Source organism: Rhinolophus hipposideros, assembly GCF_964194185.1.
Source record: "Rhinolophus hipposideros genome assembly, chromosome: 2".
In the NCBI taxonomy this organism is placed as follows: domain Eukaryota; kingdom Metazoa; phylum Chordata; class Mammalia; order Chiroptera; family Rhinolophidae; genus Rhinolophus; species Rhinolophus hipposideros.
The window spans coordinates 47,808,617-47,830,050 of record NC_138048.1 but is presented as its reverse complement, the minus strand read 5'-3'; the positions used below and the strand labels follow the sequence as shown (position 1 = coordinate 47,830,050).

The window sequence follows — 21,434 nt, the reverse complement described above, 5'->3', positions numbered from 1 at the left end:
CACAGGGTTGCCAGATTGACTCCTGCAGGGGATGGTGGGCTGTGCCCCCTGCTGCTGGCAACGGCAACTGGACCTGGAGCTGAGCTGCGCCCTCCACAACTAAGACTGAAAGGACAACTTGACTTGGAAAAAAGGCCTGGAAGTACACACTGTTCCTCTTCCCCAATAAAATCATTAAAAAAAAAAAAAAAAAAAAAAAAGAATTGACTTTGAGTGGTGAAAACAATGCAATATATAGATGATGTATTATAGAATTGTACATTTGAAACCTATATAATTTTACTAACCAATGTCACCCCAATAAATTTAACAAAAATTAAGCAAAGAATTAATGATAATGTTAATAATTTAATTGTCTGGGGAAGAATTTTTTTTTAAGTTTCAAAGAGTACAGTTGTATTTTAGACTTAGTGTGAGAGAAATCCTTATGTACAGAGCAGATATAATTTAACTCAGATTTTTCATGTAAGAGTAAGCTTTTATAAAATGAAATTTTACTGAATTTTAAAATTATTTTACAGGATATGTCTACACTTACATATACATATATGGTAGTGTTATATTATGTTTTTTTAAGATTGAGAAGGTAATCCTTAATGATAATCATGGCAGCATTTCTATTCTCTTGAAAGATTTAATCTAAGATAAATATAAGTATTTAAGAATATATAAGACCATTGATTTATTTTAGTAAAAATTGAACTGAATTTTTATTTTTAATTTAAATTTTCTCTCAGAATTAGGCATGCACATAATTTTTAAGAGTTCAAAGTCCTATAGGGATTATTAAACAAAAAACAATCCCTGGTCCTCACACTTCACTCTATTTCCCATTTTCCAAAGGCAACTACTTTCAGTTGGCATAACTAATACTTTTGTTAGCTCTATTCCTATAGAGCAAAGTAACATGCTTAGATACTTTATTTTAAAAAAATATTTCCCATTGTGGCACAAATATTATTATAAAGTCCTCCATTTAAAGAACTATTTTACCAAAAATATGAACTCTTATTCTCACTATAGTGGGAAGTAAAAGACCTAGTAAAAACAGAGACAGCAAGAGAGAATATTTGAAATTTTTAGTGTATATGCTGCCGAAGCAAGCACAATATTTGAAATTTTTAAAAATAAGCCATATTCCTTTTCAAAAATAGTAACTATAATAAAAATGACAGTGTTCCTTGGTCATCTGTAGATTTAAAATATCAGTAAAGTAGACTTGTTTTTTAAAGAAGTAGAACAAAAAAATTTTCAGATTTGTGTGGAATCACAAAAGACCCTGAATAGCCAAAGCAATCCTGAGAAAAAACAAGACTGAAGGTATCACACTACGGGACTTCAGTTTGTACTACAAAGTGACAATAATCAAAAACAGCATGGTAGTGGCAGAAAAACAGACATACAGATCAATGGAACAGAATTGAGAACTCAGAAATAAACTCATGTATACATATGGGCTGATAATTTTTGACAAAGGAGCCAAAAACATACAAGGAAGAAAAGAAAGCCTGTTTAATAAATAGTGCTGGGAGAACTGAAAAGCTACATTCAAAAGAATGAAACTAGACTGCTATCTGTCACTATACACCAAAATTAACTCAAAATGGATCAGAGACCTGAAACAATAGAAGAAAATATAGGTACGGAGCTTATGGACCTTGGTTGTAGAGAGGATTTTATGAAGTTGACCTCAAAGGCTAGGGAAGTAAAAGCAAAAATAAACGAATGGGACTATATGAAACTAAAAAAGCTTCTGCACAGCAAAAGAAACCATCAACAAAACAGAGGCAACCAACCAAATAGGAGAAGGTATTTGCAAACAACACCTCCGATAAGGGGCTAATATCCAAAGTATATAAAGAACTTGTACAACTCAACAACAAAAGAAACAAATAATCTAATTTAAAAATGGGCAGAGGATGTGAACAGATAACTTTTCCCAAGAAGACACAGAAATGACCAACAGATACATGGAAAAATGCTCAACAAAGCTCTTAGGAAAATGCAAATCAAAACCACAATGAGATACCACCTCACACCTGTTAGAATGGCTATTATTAACAAGACAAGTACTAACAAGTGTTAAGAGGTTGTGGAGAAAAAGGAACCTTCATACAATGTTGGTGGGAATGTAAACTGGTAGAGCTGCTATGGAAAACAGTATGGCAATTCCTCAAAAAATTAAGAATGGAATTACAATATCACCCAGCAATCCTTCTTCTGGGTATCAACCAAAAAAACCTGAAAACACTTATCTGTAAAGATATATGTAACCCCTATGTTTATTGTAGCATTATTTGCAGTAGCCAAGACATGGAAAAAACTGAAGTGTCCAATAGATGATTGAAAGAAGATGTGGTATGTACAATATACAATTGAATATTACTTGGCCATAAGAAAAGATGAAATACTGCCATTTGTGACAACATGGATGTATTTTGAAATTATCCTGCTAAGCGAAATAAGTCAGGTAGAAAAAGTCAAGAACTATATGATTTCACTCATGTGGGATATAAAACTGAAAGCAACAAATGAACAAGACAAACGAGCAAAAACTCAGACACATTTAACAGTTTAGTGGTTACCAGAAGGAAACGGGGAAGGAGGGAGGTAGAAGAGATAAAGGGGATCAAATACTGTACTATATGAAAGAAGAATCGACTTTGGGTGGCAAATACACAATGCAATATATAGATGATGTATAGAATTGTACACTTGAAACCTATATAATTTTATTAACCAATGTCACCCCAATAAATTTAATAATAAAAATATTCTGGGTTAGAAAAGCTAAATTTAATGATTGTAAAATTCATATGCAAAAAATAAATTGGGACAAAATTGGGGTATCTGATAACCTTTCTCTAAAAAGATTCAGCTGCTTGGAGAAAGAGCTAAGTATAGGTCCGGAGGAGAAAATATGCAAGGTAATTCTGAAATATCTGCAATACCAGATAGGAAGGAGGCAATCAAAGTATTAGGATTCTGTGAAAAGGAATGAGGAGGAATCAGCATGAGGAGGCTTCTACTAGCCAAAAGTGGGAAATTTGAACAGCAATCAGGGTAATAACTATAGAGGATTGAAACACATCAAATATAGTGATACTCTTTTTAAAAATTACCATTAAAGTCTGTTAGGGAACCAATTCATTTTGGTAGAGAACCCAGCATTTATTCTGCCTTTTCTTACATATTGATGAGAAATTTTTCTTTGTAAAAATATTCCAACTATAACTAAAAATGGAATGATAGATTTGCACCATTTTGCAACCCTTAGTGAATTAACAGATTTAGAAATTAATCGTGCCTCACTGTCAACATTTTAGGAGAGACAACCAAATATTAAGTGCCTCTAATCGTCCTTCATAACCTCTCATATGAAATGTATATGCCAGAATTCAAATGTGAATTATTTCGATCCTCTACTTCCAACTCCCAGTTTATAGAAGGTCAGAGAAACATATTAAATTATACCCCAGGAATGCAATTAGCAAAAATAGACAGTGGAAAGCTTATAGGACAGTTGACATAGATTTCTCAATAAATTGCAAGGAAAATAAAAAGGTAAAGGAGGAATCCATAGGTTAAAAAATTGAAATATAATCAGTTACAACGTGTGGATCTTATTTTGAATCTTGATTCAAACAAACTTATAAAAATTCAAAAAACAACTGGAAATTGGAGCACTAACTGGATATTTGATAAAATTAAGGAATTATGATTATTTAGGCTAGATAATGGTTATGTTTTATTGTTTAATAATTCATATCTTTGGTGACTATATATTGAAATATTTGTAGATAAAATGATTTGATGTCTTGCTTCAAAATAGAATGGGAGACAGGAAATGGATGAGGTAGGTGAAGCAAGGTTTGCTGAGTTGATTATTGTTGAAGTTGAGGGACTGGTACATGCAGGACCATTATACTATTCTCTCATGTAGGTTTGAAACTTTCATTATAAAAAGTTTAAGTAAGTAAATTGGCAAAAGTATCAGTTTTTGTTTGGGGGACCAAATAGTTACCTGATTACATTTGAAAAACAGATTAGGGGCTCAAAACTAAGTTGTATAATAATACGTTATAAAATAAATAGTATAAAACAATAAAATGGAATGACTTTAAAAAATTATCATTTTTCCAGTTTAGAAAAAACATAAACTTATATACACACTATATACTATGATTTCAATGAATTCAAGCTAATTAAAGAGTTAATAAAACATCTTTACGTAAAAATGGAATGATATACGAGTACTTACTCCAACTACAGATAATTTTTTTTATTACTGAAGTAAAAGAAAATAAGTCATAGAAATATTTAATAGTGGAATTGATTTTTAAAGTAGATAAACATTTTAAAAATTGGTTTCTAGTGAAATACTGAAATATTAGACTATAAATAGAAATGAAGAACAATAGTTGGTATGTGAAAGAAATCAAATATGTTTCTTTCAGGAGGGAGAAAGAAGAAAAGAGTAAGTTGTTCTGTGGCAACTAGAGGAGTGTTCACAGAGTTTCCTTGCCCTATACCTGATCCCATATTAATTAAAATTCTGATCACTCAGTGGAGAAGGGAATAGAAACTGACATTTACTGGGAATCTACCCTGGTTAGGACATTCTACAATAGCCTGTGAGATAACTATTATTTCTAGTTTTACAGATGAAGAAATGGATGTTGCGAGAGATTAAACAACTTGCGTAAGCATCCAATGCCAAGTCTTCATAACTGACTGCTCAGAGCCTAAAAATTATAAACCAAAAAAAACCCAAATGTTTTATAATGATTTTATTATTATTTAAGACAAAATATTAGCAAACATGATGCATTTTATAACAAAATTTTAAAGGATGTGATTATAGTCATCTATATCATTTCCATTTCTTCACAGGAAATTTGATTTTATTCACTGAAATTTACTACTAGAAAAAGGTTCAGCTTTAGGATAGATTATATTTTATTTTTCAGTTAAAAGGAGATAACGAGATTCTTAGGTTGGTATTTGTGGCTGCTCTCTGTAATAACTTCATAAAAATGGAATGGCTTGTTTATGGTATTGAAATCGCCTATCTTACAATCTTCTTTATTGTAAAATATACACAGGCAGAAGTTTAGCAGAAATAGTCATGCTTTGATTTAGTTTTGGAAGGACGAGTAAATCCCAGTTGTATTACTGTAGAATCTTTGTTTTAATCTTTTTTCCCCTCTTCCTTTAGTGCTACAAAGTGATCATTTCTTGCTCTTACTGCAAACTGATAATGTTCAAATAGGATCTACCGTCATGACTCTGGTACAGAACATACTACAGATCAACAGGTGACTTGGTTTTACAAATATTTATGATTTTTTATTTTTTATGAGCATTACCGATTTTTTTGCTGAAATCAATTGCGTATGGATTGTACATGACCCTTATTACCATTGTCTTTCAGAAAAAAATATAAAATACTTAAAGAAACTGGAAATTTATTATTGAAGTGGTATCTTATCTCAAAGCTTAAGATTTTAGACCAAATCTCACACCTAGAGAAGAAGAAGTACTGTGATAGCTGAAGAAAAATTTGGGGATCGTGGTAAAAAAATGCTTAATCGTATATTTGTTTAGGAAACTGCAAGCTCAGTATTGTGCCAAGTGCTATAGAAGGGCATAAAAGAAGTAATAGGCAATTTTCCCAGGTTAAAATGAAAAGGCAGAGCATGCACAGTTGAAATAATTGATTCTTTGAGTTCAATATGGATTTGTTAAACATCAGTTCTATGCCCAGTATGTTTACAAAGTTCATTAAGCTATAAACTTTGTCTTTAAATAGTTTACAATGTAGTGGAAGAGACCGACACACAAACATAATTATATTATAGTGGATTAAGTTACGATGTTAAAGGTGTGCTCGGTGTTAGAGGAGCTTCTAACGCAAACTGAGAAATGATGCTTCCTGGAGAAGGTAACAGCTGAAATGAAATTTTAAGGATGAGAAATTACCCAGGAAGGAAGAAAAGAAAGCAGTATTTCTAGGCAGAGGTTAACAACATAAGCAAATGCACAGAGGTTTTTAAAACAAAAAAATGCTGAGGGTGAAAAGTAGGTACAGTTGATTGTTGCCAGCATTTCAAGTTTGGTTTGTGGAGGTGGCTAGCAAGTTCTGCAGACTTAAGTCACGAAGAGCTTATATGCTATGTTAAGGAAACTAAATCTTATCCTGTAGCCAATGGAGACTGTTGAAAGATTTTTAAAGTGTATGAAAATGGTCAGATTACATTTCAGTTATGTCACTTTGGTCACTGTAGAGGAAAGATTTAAGGGGGACAAAACTAGACAAAGAAGGCAATTAGAGGAAGAAACCAAAATAATCCAAGTGAAGTAATAAAATCTTGGCCTTGAGCACTAGTACCAAAAACTAATGAATTAAAATCATCAGGACTTCACTTCCACTTGTGTTTGAGATGGAATAATAGAAATGGATTTACCCTACCACCTGAAGAAAAACAAATAGCAGGCAAAACATGAAACAACAGATTTTAAGAAACTAGACTTCCATTAATCAAAGAAAGTGAGCCCTGCCTGAGAAAAAGGAATGAACAAGGTGAACATAAAAATTTCCCTAACTTACAACACTGAGAGAGTTTCCGGGCTGTGATGCAGTAAGGGTTATCTCAGCCAGGCTGAGTTGAAGAGATAGTGCTAAAAGTCTGAGGAGAACAAAACGGCTAGATTTCATAAGACAGAATTTCACAGAAGAGAGCCACATAGAGAAACCTCAGACATCTGCAGAAGTTTCCCTTCAAGTATTCAGTAAAGTACTGATGAGCACATATGTGGGAGGAAACTACCTAATGTCAGGGAAAACAGTAATCCAAAAGGATTAAAAGGAGTGGTACCAGAAGCTTGCACAGAGCCAAGAATATTGCCTGATTCCAATAGCCAAACTGGAAAACCTCATGAATAGTGGAACATTGGGTAGAGTACTCAGGAAGCTTTCACCTTGGTAGTGAGGGATAATTAGCACTAGACTGAGTACTATTCTGGACCATCCAAACAAAACAAGAGCAGGACCCAAAAGAATCAAATTATTTCCAAGTAATTTAACTGCATCTGGTTATTGAAATTGCCTACATCTTAAAATCTTTATTGTAAAGTATACAGGGCAGGAAATTTAGCAGAAATGGTCATGCTTTGGTTTGGCTTTAAAAGGGTAAGGCAATCCCACGTATGCCTTCATAGAATCTTTGCATTGATCTTTTTTTCCCTTTTTCTTTAGGAATACAAAATGATAATTTCTTGTAGTCACTGCAAACTGACAATGTTCAGATAGAATCTACAATCATAACTATGCTATAAAACATACTACAGATTAGCAGGTGACTTGGTTTTACAAAATTTTACCAACTTTTTTTCCATCAGAAGCATTACCAATTTTGCTAAATCATTGGTTGCATGTGATTTTTACATGGTACGTGGAAATCTTTAGCCAAAAAAAAAAAATCAAAAATATTTTTAGGAATACAAAAATATCTAGCACCCAGCAAGACAAAAATTCATACAAGTACCAGACATGCAAACAAGCAGGAACATAGAATCTGTCATGAGAAGAATCAGTTGATCAAGGCTAATATATGTTATAATTAATAAACAAGGGCATTAGGACAGTTATTATAGCTATATTCCATATGTTCAAGAAGTTAAATTGAGACATACATGTATATAAGACCCAAACTGAACTAGACATGAAAACTACAATGTTTGAGATGAAAAACACACTAGATAGGATTAATATCAGATTAACATTGCAGAAGATTAGTGAATTTGAAGATGTAGCAGGAAAAAACTACCCAAAATGAAACAAATATAATTTTAAAATGAAAGAAAGAAAAGAGAGAGAGAGAGAAAGAAAAGGAAAGAAAACAAAAGAGAAAATGAAAGAAGGGGAAAGAAGGAAACATCAGTGAATCAGTAGTGATCTGTAGCACTATTTCAAACAGCTTTATATGGTATAATCAGTACTTAAAAGAGGTAGTAGAGTCTGAAGAAAATATTTGAAGAAATAGTTATTGAAAATTTTCCAAATTTGATGAAAACTATCATCTTGCAGATTCAAAAATCTCAACAAACCAAAAGGACAATAAAAATGAAGAAACTGCTACACTAAGGCACTTAAATCAAAGTGCTCAAACCGGCAATGAGAAAAATCTTAAAGGTATAGAAAGAAAAATCTTAAAGGGAAAAAGGTATTATATACAGAGGAATGAAGATAAGGATGACAGCAACTTTCTCATCAGAAACAATGCAAACAAAAGGATAGTTGAGAACATTTACAAAAATTTTTTATTACAGTTGACATACAATATCATGTTAGTTTCAATTATACAATATAGAGATTGGACATTTATATACCTTATGATGTGTTCGCCATGATAAGTACTATATGTCATTATGCAAAGTTATGGCAATATTATTGACATATTCCTTGTACTGTACACTACATTCGTGTGACTTATTTTATAACCGGAAGTTTGTAGACTAGCATTTTTAAAATAATGAAAACAAGTGTCAAACTAAAATTTTACACCCAGTGGAAATATGTTTCAAAAACAAAGGCAAAATATTTCTTCAGAAATCACCAGCAGACACATACTACAAGAAATGTTTAAGGAAGTCCTTCAGCCAAAAGGAAAGTAGATTTACACAAAAAATGAAGAATATCAGCAATGGTAATTATTGTATGTAACTGGCTAAGATTACTTTTCTTATTATAATTATATATGATACAATAATATAACATTTGCTCCTACAAAAATAATGTATGTGGGGTTTTATGACATAAAGTGTATTATAACAGTAGTATAAACTCTGGAAGGAGAGAAATGGAAACATACAGTTTTTTGTATGCTTAAAAGTAAAAGGGTGAAAAAAGATGCACTATGCTAACATTAATCAAAAGACAGCTGGAGTGTCTACTTTAATATCATAAAAGGTAAATTTCAGAGTAAAGAATATTATCAGGGATAAAGTTATTTCATAATCATAAAGAAATCAATTCATCAAGAAAACTTGTTTATTGACCTAATAGCAGAACTTCACAATACACAGAACAAATTGGTAGACCTGCAAGGAGAAATAGAGAAATCTACAAGTAAAGTGAAAGATGTAAATACATCCTTCTTGATAGTTGATAGGAAAAGTAGACAAAAATTAGTATTACTACAGAAGATTTGAACAACAATATCAACCAACTTGACCTGATTGGCATTTTCAGAAACTCTACCAAACAGCAAAATGCACATTCTTTTCAAATGTAAATGGAATATTTTAAAACATAGACCATTTTCTGGGCCATGAAACGCATCTCAAAAGGATTTAAATCATACAAAGTATGTTCTCTGCCCTCAATGGAATTAAACTGAAAATTAATACGAAGACGATCTCTGAAAAGATTCCCAAATATGTGGGAAATAATAATGCAAATAACCCAAAGCACAAAGAAGAAATAAAAAATTAAGTTATAAAAATCTTTTAAATTATTGGAAATGAAAACATAACATATCCAACTTTCTGGGATGCATCTATTAGGTTGATGCAAAAGTAATTGCGGTTTTTGCAATTATTTTCAATTGCAAAAACCGCAATTTTGCGTCAACCTAAAAAAATTAAAGCACGAATTCAGACCTAATGTAACATTGTAAAATCAATGGGAAAATACATATCACTAAACGCCTATGTTGGAAAAGAAGGAAAGTCAAATCATTGACCTCAGCTTCTACTTTAAGAAAGTAAGAAGAGGGAATTAAACTTAAAGTAAGCAGAAGAAAGAAAATGATAAAGATCAAAGCAGAAATAAAATAGTAAACAAAAATAATAGAGAAAATCAATGAAACCATAAGCTGGTTCTTTGAGAAGATCTATGAAGTTAATAAACCTATAACAAGACTAATTAGGGGGGAAAAGGGAATGCAAACTGCCAATATTAGGAATTAGAGAAGAAACAAGACAATAGTCTATAGATAATGAAAGTATCATAAGGGAATAATATGAACAACTTTGTGCTTATCTAGATGAAATGGACAAGTTATTTGAAATACAAAAAACTATCAAAACTCGCTCAAGAAACAATAATAGATAACCTGACTATCCCTATAATTATAAAGAAATTGAATTTGTAGCTAAACCACTAGTTAGGACTTGACAGCTTCTTCACTGGTAAATTCTACTAAACATTTAAGGAAGAAACAATCCTAAACAAATTTCCAGAAAATTGAAGAGGCGGAAATACTTCTCAGATTGTTATATGAAGTCAACATTACCGATACCAAAACCAGACAAAGACATGAGAGAACTACTTATCATTATACTAAGAACAGAGGTGCAAAACATTCTAAACAAAAATTTAGCAAGTTGAACCCAACAATATATTAAAAAGTTAATATGTCTTGAATGAGTTGGGTTTATCCTGGGAATTCAGGGCTAGTGTAATGTTCTAAAGTCAATCAATATAATTCACATTAACTAAAAAAGGAAAAACATATCAATAGATGGAGAAAAAGCATTTGACAAAATTCAATATCTATTCCTGATTTTTAAAAACAAAAAACTCTCAGCAAAATAGTAATAGAAGGTAGAACTTCCTCCGCTTGATGAAGGGCATGTAGGAAAAACCTACAGCTAAGATACATCATGAGCAAGACAAGAATGCCTACTCGGATCTTTTCTGTTCAACATTGTACTGGAGTTTCTAGCCAGTACAGTAAAGCAAGAAAAAGAAAACGTATCCATGTGAAAAGGAAGAATCAAAACTCGCTCTATTTAGAGACGGCAGTGTCATCTATGTAGAAAATCTAATGGAATATACAGCGAAGCTACTAAAACTCATAAGTGAATATAGCAAGGGTAGTAGGATCCAAAATCAGTATTATAACATAAACTTTTATATCCCTCAATTCATGCTCAGGTCAGTGGTAGCTGGGATTGGGTGCCAGCAGGGCAAGAAGAGAAGGGTGATAGATTCGAGGGGGTGATGGATATGTTCATTATCTTGATTGTGGTGGTAAAACAAGTGAAAATAGATCAAATGGTACACTTTCAATATGTGTAGCTTGATGTATATCAAACTTTAATGAAGCTGTTAAAAATCATCAGCTCTTGGTAAGCATTTTAATATGGGATAAAAGATATGTTCAGGTATGACACTAAATTTTTGGTGTCATGTTGGGTAATTCAACAGTGGTATAACCAAAAAAACGTGTAAGGAGTTGGTTTGGGGAGACAGATGATGACTTCAGTATTGGTTATACTGAACAGATATGTTCATTGGGCAGTGAAGTAAGTCCATGCAAAAATTTGTAAATAAATGTTAATAGTAACTTTATAATGGCTGAAGACAAGATGACTCAAATGTCCATAGATAGGTGACTAGACAAACTACTGGAAGAGCTCTGGACTAGAGTTACAGATTTATGTGTCATCATATCAGCTTACAAATGACAGTTAAAAACCTGAGAGATGAGCTCAGTGGGAAATAGGAATCGAGTGAGAAAGGAAATTGGCTGAAAATAGAATCCTGGAGAAATAACTTTTATACTGGTGAAGGGGAGCCAGTGAAGAAGATTGAGAAAGAATGGTTAGAAATCTGTGGGTGGAGGGTGGAGGGGGAACCAGAAGAACATTATATCATAGAAGTTGAATGGGTTGAGAGTATCAGGCACAAGCTTTATTTTTCTTTTGTACAAGTCATTTATATTGTTGAGTAAGAATCTTTTGCTCTCAGATAATCATCATTGCCATTATTCATTTTTCTACAAGCCACCTCTATTTTTACAGAACTGCAGAATATCCTAATCAATAGTAAGTAGATAATCAAACATACCCCTAGAAAAGCACATACTTCTTAGGTGAGTAAAAGGACACCCAGTATTCCCTTTTGACTACTTCTAAGTTTCAGGTGACTTTTCATAATATCAGTACTGCAAGATAAGATTGTTAGTATAATGAAGGAAATACCAAAAGAAAGATAAAATTCCTCCTATATTAAGTACATGATAATTGAATTCCTATAGCATTTTTGTCTTCATACGTCCGTCATTAAAGCAATGAACTATGTACTGTACTGTCTTGTGATTTTCCTCTTATTGTTGCCTCAAAGCTTTTGAATCTATTTAATATTTTGCACATTTTCTTACACAATTTTACGGTAGATTTTTCTAAGGAAAGGGCCTTTGGCTACTTTGTATTCCTTATTTTACCTATTAGGGTGCCTCACACAGAGTGAGTTCAATAAATATTCATTGATTTAATGTGCTATATTCATGGAACTAAGCAATATACATTTAAAAAAATTGGTTATCTTCTTGGATCAGGCCACTATCAGGCATCAAGTTGCTGAATCTTTTATGTTTAATTTGTTGCAATATCTGTGTGTCGATTAGTAATGGTACTTCTTTAATTTTGTTCTATTAGTGGTGATTTACTCAGAATAGAAGGAAAAACCCTGCATTCAATTTTGGATGAAGTTGTTTTCAAGCTTTTATCAACTCCTAGTCCAGTCCTAAGAAGTACTGCTACAAAGCTCCTGCTGTTGATGGCAGAATCTCATCGGGAAATTTTGATTTTACTGAGACTAAGTGCCTGCTACAAAGGTAGTGTATATATATATATTTTCTTTTGTTGAAATTCTCAAAAATAACTTTTTAATTGATGGTTTATGGAAAACAAAATTCCTCTGTTTTGAAAAACTTGATAATTGAAGTGTGCAGATAAAATCCCATCATACCATAACCTATTGAGGAAAAAGTCTGTATATAATCAAGCTATCTTCATGTCTCAACAGATGGCCTGTAGTACTTTGTTGGTGAGGTTACAATGAATATTTACTCCCTGACAAAAAGATTGTGCATTGAATATACCTGATAGAGTTATAAAAGAATGACCAAAAAGATCAGTGACCTTACCAAGACTAACTTAACTGGAGAAAATAGAACTGTGCTTGAGAGATTGACAGCCCTTTGATCTTTACACAATTAATAATTACTCTTCAACTTCTTTACTGTCTTTCCTCAAAAACAGAACATTTCCCTCACTTCCAAATCAAATGTATGTGAATACAAAGTCAGAAAATTTGAGGAGGAAAGAGCATAGTGCATTACCATTCCCAAATAGTAGTTTTCATTTAATTGAGCATTTACTATGTGTCAGATACTTTACGTGCATTAAAATGTTTAATCCTCATAACATCCTATGAGATATTCTTATCCTCATTTTATAGCAGTGGGAACAGAGCATGGAAAAAAATAGGTAATTTATCCAAGATCACACAGATTTTTTTTTCAATTGCCATGCAAAGCTATATGTTGGCTTTGTTTTATTTCTTTACTAGCCAGAACCATGAATTCATTACAGTGTATTTTCTTATTCAACATGGTGAGGAAATAGTTTCTAGGTTATAAAATATACTTATTTATACGGGGTTATATTATATGTAAATTTTTAAAGATTTGAATATAATGTGAAACATTTAATACCAAAACTATTATAATGGCCTTTTAATAATTCTTGATGGCACTTTATTTACCTTGTATAGTCATTATTGTGAACATTATAATTATTTTTCATTATAGGAACAGAGGGGGAGAGAAAGTGCCAGTAATAAAACCCTCTAGACAGTATTGTACCAGATACACATTTTTTAACTTTGTAATTAGATGTCTTCAATAAAAATGTGAATGTCCAACAGAGTTCATTATAAAGGAATTTCACTTTAATAATCTGTCTCCTCCTCTTTTCTCAATAGTAGAACTTATTCAGCTTCCTCAAGGTATTTTACAATTATTAATGCTGCTAAGAACTTAAGTCTTAAAGAGAGTATAAAATGTGGAAAGATCCAGAGAGTGGCTTCCCCAATTATACACTCCAAGGCAATCATTGTAGCTTACTTATTTATATTGAATACATACATTATAATACATCATTCCAACATGCCTTGGGAATTGTACTTACTTTGTACCTTATACTACTACTCTGTTTTATTTGGGAATGAAAATGCAGTATTTTAGTGTTATAGCACTTCTATAAAATTTGCTTATGAACCTATTGATTGGCCCCAAATTATATACATTGCTGTATATTTTTAATAATAACTTCTTTAATGAATGACTAATAACCTGCTTATTAAACATTTACTCAGTATGATTATATTTTTTAAAATGTTTCAGTTTAAAAAATATTTCAATTTAAGGTATTTAGGTTCAGACAGAAAATAAATTATATGTCTCTACTCTGTGACTTATCACAATGATACCACTCTCCTTTTTTTAGTTAAAGAGATTGACTACACAGATTTTGCATCAGATCTCACAAGTGAGCACATAATCTTAGGACAGAGGAGTATCCTAAAGACCTCAGTCTAGAAATCATGTGATTCTTCTTGTATTCATTTGTTTCTAAATCAGACTTTTTCACCTTGAATTAATACTGAATAAATAATTCATATTAGTAATTGTATCTTTGTTATTCTATTTCAGGACTCAGAAGTCTACTGAATAAACAAGAGCCTGGGACAGAGTTTAGTCAAGAACTTATACAGCTCATTGGCCTTTTAAGCCCTAAGGTCTATCAGGGAGTAGAAGAGCAGGTATTTAATTATAAAAATAATATGCATGATATTTACTAACATTTCAATAAACATTTTAGTTTAAAAATATTGAGAGTGAGAGCTTCTTGAATCTTTTACTTGCTCTCTCTCCCCCTTTCTTTAGTTATTTCCCCCTAAGATCCAGAGCAGCCATAATTTGATGGGGAAAAGGGGTTATTTATGGAACGAATTTTAATCCCAGAGCGTTTGTTTGTTTGTTTGTTTGTTTGCCTGTACAGAGTTCTTTATACCTCGAGTCTTTGAATAAGTGAAGCCAGGCATAAGATGTCAAACAAAGAGTTAGTTAAAGCATTAAAGAAACAGAACTATGACATACTTGTAAAGAGAGTGGGAAGTAAGTTTAATCAGGGAGAATTCGGAGCTAACCAGACTATGTCTTGAATACATTCTAGACTGCCCAAGGGAGCCTAACGAACCTCCTTTGGGAGGTCAGGTTTAATATTCTTAGGCCTTCCCTGTCCTTGGCCTATGAAAATGATGCCTCCTGCCCAATTTATTAGAGATGGAGATTAACACTTGCCCAGGCCTGATATTTTAAGAGGTGAACTTCTAAAAAAAATCTTTTTTAGAGACGTCTCTAAATTAATTCTGGCATTTATTTTCAGAAACTACATCAAGCAGCTTGCTTGATTCAAGCTTATTGGAAGGGTTTCCAAACTAGAAAGAGATTAAAGAAGCTTCCATCTGCTGTGATTACTTTGCAGAGGAATTTCAGGTAAAAAATTTTGGTGAGAGGAATTGTGATCTGAGAGGGCTAGATTTATCTTATTAGAGTATAGCTGAGTGAAAATTTAAGGATTTGGGTTTTTTTTTTAAATTTTTAATCTGTTTCTTTTATTCTTACTTTCATTCTTGTTCTATACATTTCTGAGTACCAGCACTCCAGTCACCCGATGCACTTTCAAAGCAAACAACATATTGTACGACAAGAATCTAATGTAACAAACATACAATCCTATTCACTTACTGAGACTTTTTTGGTGGGCCAAGCCTACAGAGGGAGCCAGTGAAAGTCGATTACCTTCTTAAACCCTTAAAACCAAAAATTGCTGTAATTGTTCATATGTAATTATGGCAAAAACATGTATGTGTATGTAAGTATGTTAACCTGATTTTCCTCAGTAAATATGGCATGGATATATATGACCATTGAGATGAAATAGCTTGTCATTTATCTCTATTTCAATTAGACTAAAGATGAAATACTGAAGACACAACCCAGGTTTTGATATGACTAAGCCATCCAGATTCTTATAGGCAATGAAAACAACACACACACACACACACACACACACACACACACACAAATGATTTAGCTCCTAGGTCGTTTATGATAAAGTAGAGCCATCTCAGGCGATTTCTCATGCAGCCTAACAGAAAGCTACATTTTAATTTACTAAACTGAAACTTGCATGTTCCAGAAGTCAATTTTTTTTTTAAGAAAACTGAAACTATTCTTTTAATAACTACAGCTGCATTTCTCAGTTTTAAAAATATTTTAAAATAGTGTACTAAAGTTTGACTTTCAATTAGACTGCTTGAGAATCACCTCTGAAATGGCTTTACTTTATCATAAATGACCTAGGAGCTAAGTTTCGTGTCTGTATGTGTATGTGTGCATGTGTGTTCTTTCCACACATGTAAGAATCTGGATGGGTTAGCAGCAGGTATTAAATCAACTGGCTAACTATATCCCTTAGTAGACATTCTTTTTATTGATGAAAATTTCTTTCAGAGAAGACTTAAAGATAGGTTATTAATATTATTGGGCATGAGTTTTGTTGGTAGAAAAAAAATATTTTAAACATATTGGAGGTGCCGAATATATGCCAGAGGTTATGCTAGATATTGGGAGAGTTAAACAAATTTTGAGTTTGTATCCCACTTCAGCACTTTATGGGCTGCATGATCTTGGACAACTTGCTCCACCTTTCAGCCTTGAATTTCCCATCTATAAAATGGGGATAATTGTCTATGTACCTTACATGATTAAAATAACATAAAGTTTTTTTAGTATATTGTCTGGCACTTAGAAAATGGTAGGGGGAAAATGCATATTGCACATTTTTTGCCTTTAAAGATTTGCAAATCTAGTTGGACAAACAGACCTAGTATTCATGAGAGGCAAGTATATTCCATTCCAGCATTGCTCAGTGTTTGTCTATCATAAAAGCTCTTTCATAAAAAACATTAAAAAGAAGATTTTTTTGGTCATGAATTTGGGAAATGAATATTTTGAGAGTCGCAATATATATTCTTCTGATCAGGTATCTGAGATGTTCTAGCCTTTTCTTCTGTGGTGAACTCAAAGTATTTATTTCTTATGGATTCTACTTGCTATCATTCTCAGCTATTATCCTCTTACATTTAGAGGTACCTCTATACCATGGATTCAGACCTTTAATGTTTAGTCTCACGATAGTTACCATATTTTCAAGTTTACTTTCTCTTGCAGTATTAAAATATTTATTTAAAAGTATCCCAAGATTACAGATTTTGTCCACTTAGAAGTATGTCTATGAAATCTAATTAATATTACCCTATTTTAAAATGGAAAATCTATTGTTGTATTAACAAAATCTGATTAGTTATAAATATTTCCATTAAAAGAGCTTTTAAGCCCAAATTATTTAAATCTTACATTATAATGCGTTTGCTTCCTTTCCAGTATTTTGAGTTTGAAATTTTAGGAAAGACTGAAGTATAGTTTTAACCTTTGTGTTCTGTTTAATTTCAAGTTTGCTCCAGGCTTCAATACCTTTCCTCTTTTATTAGTTGCAACAGTTTATGCAAATTTCTCTTCCTTTATAGCTGGGCTTTCTGCAAAGGTTATTTCTGTATCTTTGTGGTCAGATCACACTCTCATTTTAATTTCCCCTCCCATTTTTTTCTGGTGGGGGAAGGATGGCCCACCACTCACAATTACGGGCCTAGATTCATCACATCCTTGCTAAAGCACTTTCTTGGAGGTTTCTTTTTTGTTTAATAATTTTTCATGGTCAGAAACTTTATTTTCTGTTAAATATTACTAAGCAGTGTTTTCTGTAGCAGCTAATAGCTGCTCCAGTTACCTTCGGGAAACCTTACAATTGACCTACCTCCATCAGGGTGCTGATACTTATAGGTGTTTTAGTTATACTTGTTTAACTTTGTAGGGAAAGAAAATAGTTTTTTTTTCCTCCACCATTTTAGGCTTATTGGCTGGGGCCCCGAAAATTAAACTAGTAACAAACAACAACAAAAAACCCAGATGAAAGAAAACAGCTTATTTGTGCAGTGCACATCATGTAGAAGAAACCTCACTTGATGAGTAACTCAAAGGGGGGAGGTTAGAACTTGGGCTTTAGAGATTTTAACAAAGAAGGATAAATTTGGAGAGAAGTGACAGGTGCAAAGAAAAGAGTTTTAGGCTTCCAACGGCAGCAAACTGTGGGAAGGTAAATACATTGGGAAACTAATGGAAGATATGGATTATTTGTTCCAGTCCATGTTGGCGCCAACTTTCCATCTTCTCCATGGCCATAAAACTTCTTTGGGAGGGAGGATTTATGGTACTCATTTCTCAGACCTTTCTGCTTTTAGTTTGATAAGAGAAGCTCTAGGGAGGCTTTTTTCTGCATTTGTTGATTCTCATTTGCCTCCAGCTCAAAATAATCTTTATATCAAAGTGGCATATTCTGCTATGCTTCAACTTCCTCTTGAAACTGAGCTCCTTAAGGGCAGAACGGTCTCTCTTCTCTGGATTCATAGAAGAGAGGCAGCAATCAGGCAGCAATCACTCAAATGTTTGTTGAGTTAATGAGCAGAGCACATCAACTACTTTGCCCAGCAACTCATATGGGACTCCCCAGGTTCATACGTATTATTTTACAACAGAGGAAGGAATTCCTGGAGAACTCAAAACTATCAGCAGATAGTTTTGTCAACTCCCTCTTTGATAGTAAAGATTCATGTTAGTTAAATGTAAATTGTTGATGGATATTAATCAATAATGCAATGATCTATAATCAATGAGAGGTTAGAGACAGGAGTGGTTTTTGTTTTGTTGTTAATCAATTTGAAAGATTCTGTTTAGGGCCTGTTCTCTTTTACCCTCTACAAGTAGGTAAAGGGCAAAACATCCTTATCTATGTGCGATAGAACCCATAGGTTTTGCAGAGGAGTTCCCTAGGAAAGGCAAGTTTCCTTCAGTCACTTTTTGGGACGGGAAAGGCTCTTACTTGATCTCTTACTCACAGGAAGTGTAAGAGATACTTTGAAACTTCATCTTGGCCTACATTCTCTCTAGAACCCCTTCTGTTTTGGGCACACACATACTTGAGGTCTTGTCTACTTTTGATAATAGGGGTACGAAAGACATTTTGAAACAAACTCTCAACTTTGGCCTAAGTGTAAAAGCAAAGAAAACATAAATTGTAATTGGTAGCTTTAAGAAATTGCAAGAAAATAAAACAACACATGAAGAAAATGTTATCAAAATTATTTTGTGAGTTTTCTTCTCTACTTTAAAATACTTCCTTTTAAAGTTGTCTTACACCTAATTATTTTTGCTTTTTCAAAAGAAATTGAGTTAAAAATCATTATAACCCACTCTATACCGTTATGAAGTCCCTCTGTTAATACTACAAAGATATAGCCAAGGTAGCACATTTGTTGGCAGTTCAGTGAATTATAAGAAAAGAACCTAAGAGAAAGCAAATGTTCTTGAGTGAGCTACTTGCAAATTAAGTCAATAGAGATAAAATAAATAATGTATTCTGCTTCTCTTTTCTTATCCTCTTTGGTTTCTTTTCCTATGGGTATCTGAAAGGCACTTTGGATATTTTATTAGAGTGATACTTGTGATCTTACATAGTAATGTAGGAAGCAATCAAAACTGAGTAGAAATTGCTAACAAGAAATTTTGGTGAATAAAAGCATACAATACAGAAATACTAATTAAGTACAATTTTTGTTGTCACATGAAAATTATAATCAGTTGTAAAAATAACTTATTAATAACAGAAATAGATAAGCATATGAAGAAAATTAAAATCATCATAATCACACCATGCAATGAAAATCCCTGTTGAAATTTTTATGTTTTGAATCATTTATTTTTCGATACAAGTAAATATATATACTTTAACACAGTTTGAATCTCTTCTGTATCCTGATTTTCACTTGACATTAGATTGTTGATATATTCCGTTGTAACTAAATATTCTTTGAAATTTTTATTTTTCACAGTACCCATCCAGTGAATGAGCCAGTATTTATTTATCCAACTCACTATTGTGGAACATCTTTGAACATATATCTTTATATACATACCAGGTTTTTCATTAAGAAAATTATTTGAAGTGGAATTAATTGGTTAAAAATTTTAAGGCTTTTTATATGTATTTTAAATATGTCTCCAGGAAGGCTATATAGCAGCAGTACATGAAAATTTATTTCATCATACTCTAACAACACTAGGAATTTCCTTAAAAATTTTTTTCTTTCTCTATTTATATAATTTCCATATACTTTTAGAGTGGACATATGATTTATGAAAATTGTGTTTAAGGTACTTAATATTTCCATCACAGAGCTAAACGAACAAAGATACTACTCAAGCTAAATAGGCAGAAGGAAGAAGAGGACCGCAGATTACAACTGCAACTTCAAAGACAGAGAGCCATGAGACTTCACCGAGAATTACGGCTGAGTATACTCGAAATAGTTCATCCAGGTAGGTGGCAGTGTCAATTTTATAAATGAAAGAATGTTTAGGATATCTCTTAATATACCAGATTTCCTGATGCTTTCTTTTTTTTTTAATTTGGAACTTTGTTTCTCCTTTCTCAAAGAAATCTTATTAAATCTCTTGAGTTAAAAAAATATTACTTTTTTTCTGATTAAGGCCTATTATCTGATGATGAGCAATCTCTCCACTATTTTTCTATTCTTTCAGATAAAACAGTGAAGCGTAAAAATTTATTTTTAAAGATAGCTGTCAGTGACACAGAGATAGAATCCCTTGAACTGAAGTAAGGATGTTAGAGTATTGCCATTGTGCCGTCAGAACTTTATTTATACCCCAGAACAAACCTTTGACACCTTCTTGCCACCTTTGATACACAAACCTGAAATTATATTAAAGTGTTGTCGGAGAGATCTGACTGGTTTCAAAGTTCTTTTTTCATTTGTCTCCTTCCCCACCTTCTACTCATTCATGTCCTTCTCTTGTCTCTTATATCTCTTCCTTTCCTTAAATATAGATGTTTTCCAGGGCTCCATCTTCACCCCATTTATTCTCATGTTGCTCTTCCTGAGGTATCCCATCCATACCTGTAGCTTTAGCTACTGAGTGCTGAGCACTGTGCAATCTTATCTGCATCCTCACCCACTCTCCTAAGCTCTAGCTCAACAGAACTTTTCCACAAAGTGAAATATTTTGTATCTCTACTGTCTAACACATAGCCACTGGCTAGAGGTGTCTATTGAGTACTTAAAATGTGACTAATGCACTCGAGGCCCTGAATTTTAAATTTTACTTTATTTAGATTTAAGTAGCCATTTGTGGCTAGTGTCTGTTATATTGGACAACATAGCTCTGTAGCCAGCTGCCTGTTGGATAGCTTTGGATCCATAAGCATCCCCAAATGTAGTCATTATCTCTTCCCTCTAATTTCCTCTCTGTGTTCCCCATCTCAGGTAATTGTACCAAAAGTCTACTCAGTTTCCCATCTGTGAGACATTCTAGAGCTCGTTCCATCTCTTACCTCCACCACCAGTCAGTCGTTAAATCCTATTAATATTTTTGTACTAT

At 32.8% G+C, this 21,434-nt stretch overlaps 2 protein-coding genes across 3 annotated transcripts in view; one reads left to right on the top strand and one right to left on the bottom strand.

The window, feature by feature from the left end:
• Positions 1 to 21,434, bottom strand: part of EAF2 (ELL associated factor 2) — an 89,870-nt gene that overhangs the window by 50,015 nt on the left and 18,421 nt on the right. The window lies entirely within an intron of this gene.
• The window catches only part of IQCB1 (IQ motif containing B1), a 45,575-nt gene that overhangs the window by 12,492 nt on the left and 11,649 nt on the right, over positions 1 to 21,434 (top strand). For both annotated transcript variants that reach the window (XM_081075584.1, XM_081075585.1), the window contains exons 7-11: positions 5,219 to 5,318; positions 12,448 to 12,626; positions 14,508 to 14,617; positions 15,244 to 15,353; positions 20,212 to 20,354. In XM_081075584.1, the coding sequence (XP_080931710.1) occupies positions 5,219 to 5,318; positions 12,448 to 12,626; positions 14,508 to 14,617; positions 15,244 to 15,353; positions 20,212 to 20,354 (642 nt within the window). The remainder of the gene's footprint in view (positions 1 to 5,218; positions 5,319 to 12,447; positions 12,627 to 14,507; positions 14,618 to 15,243; positions 15,354 to 20,211; positions 20,355 to 21,434) is intronic.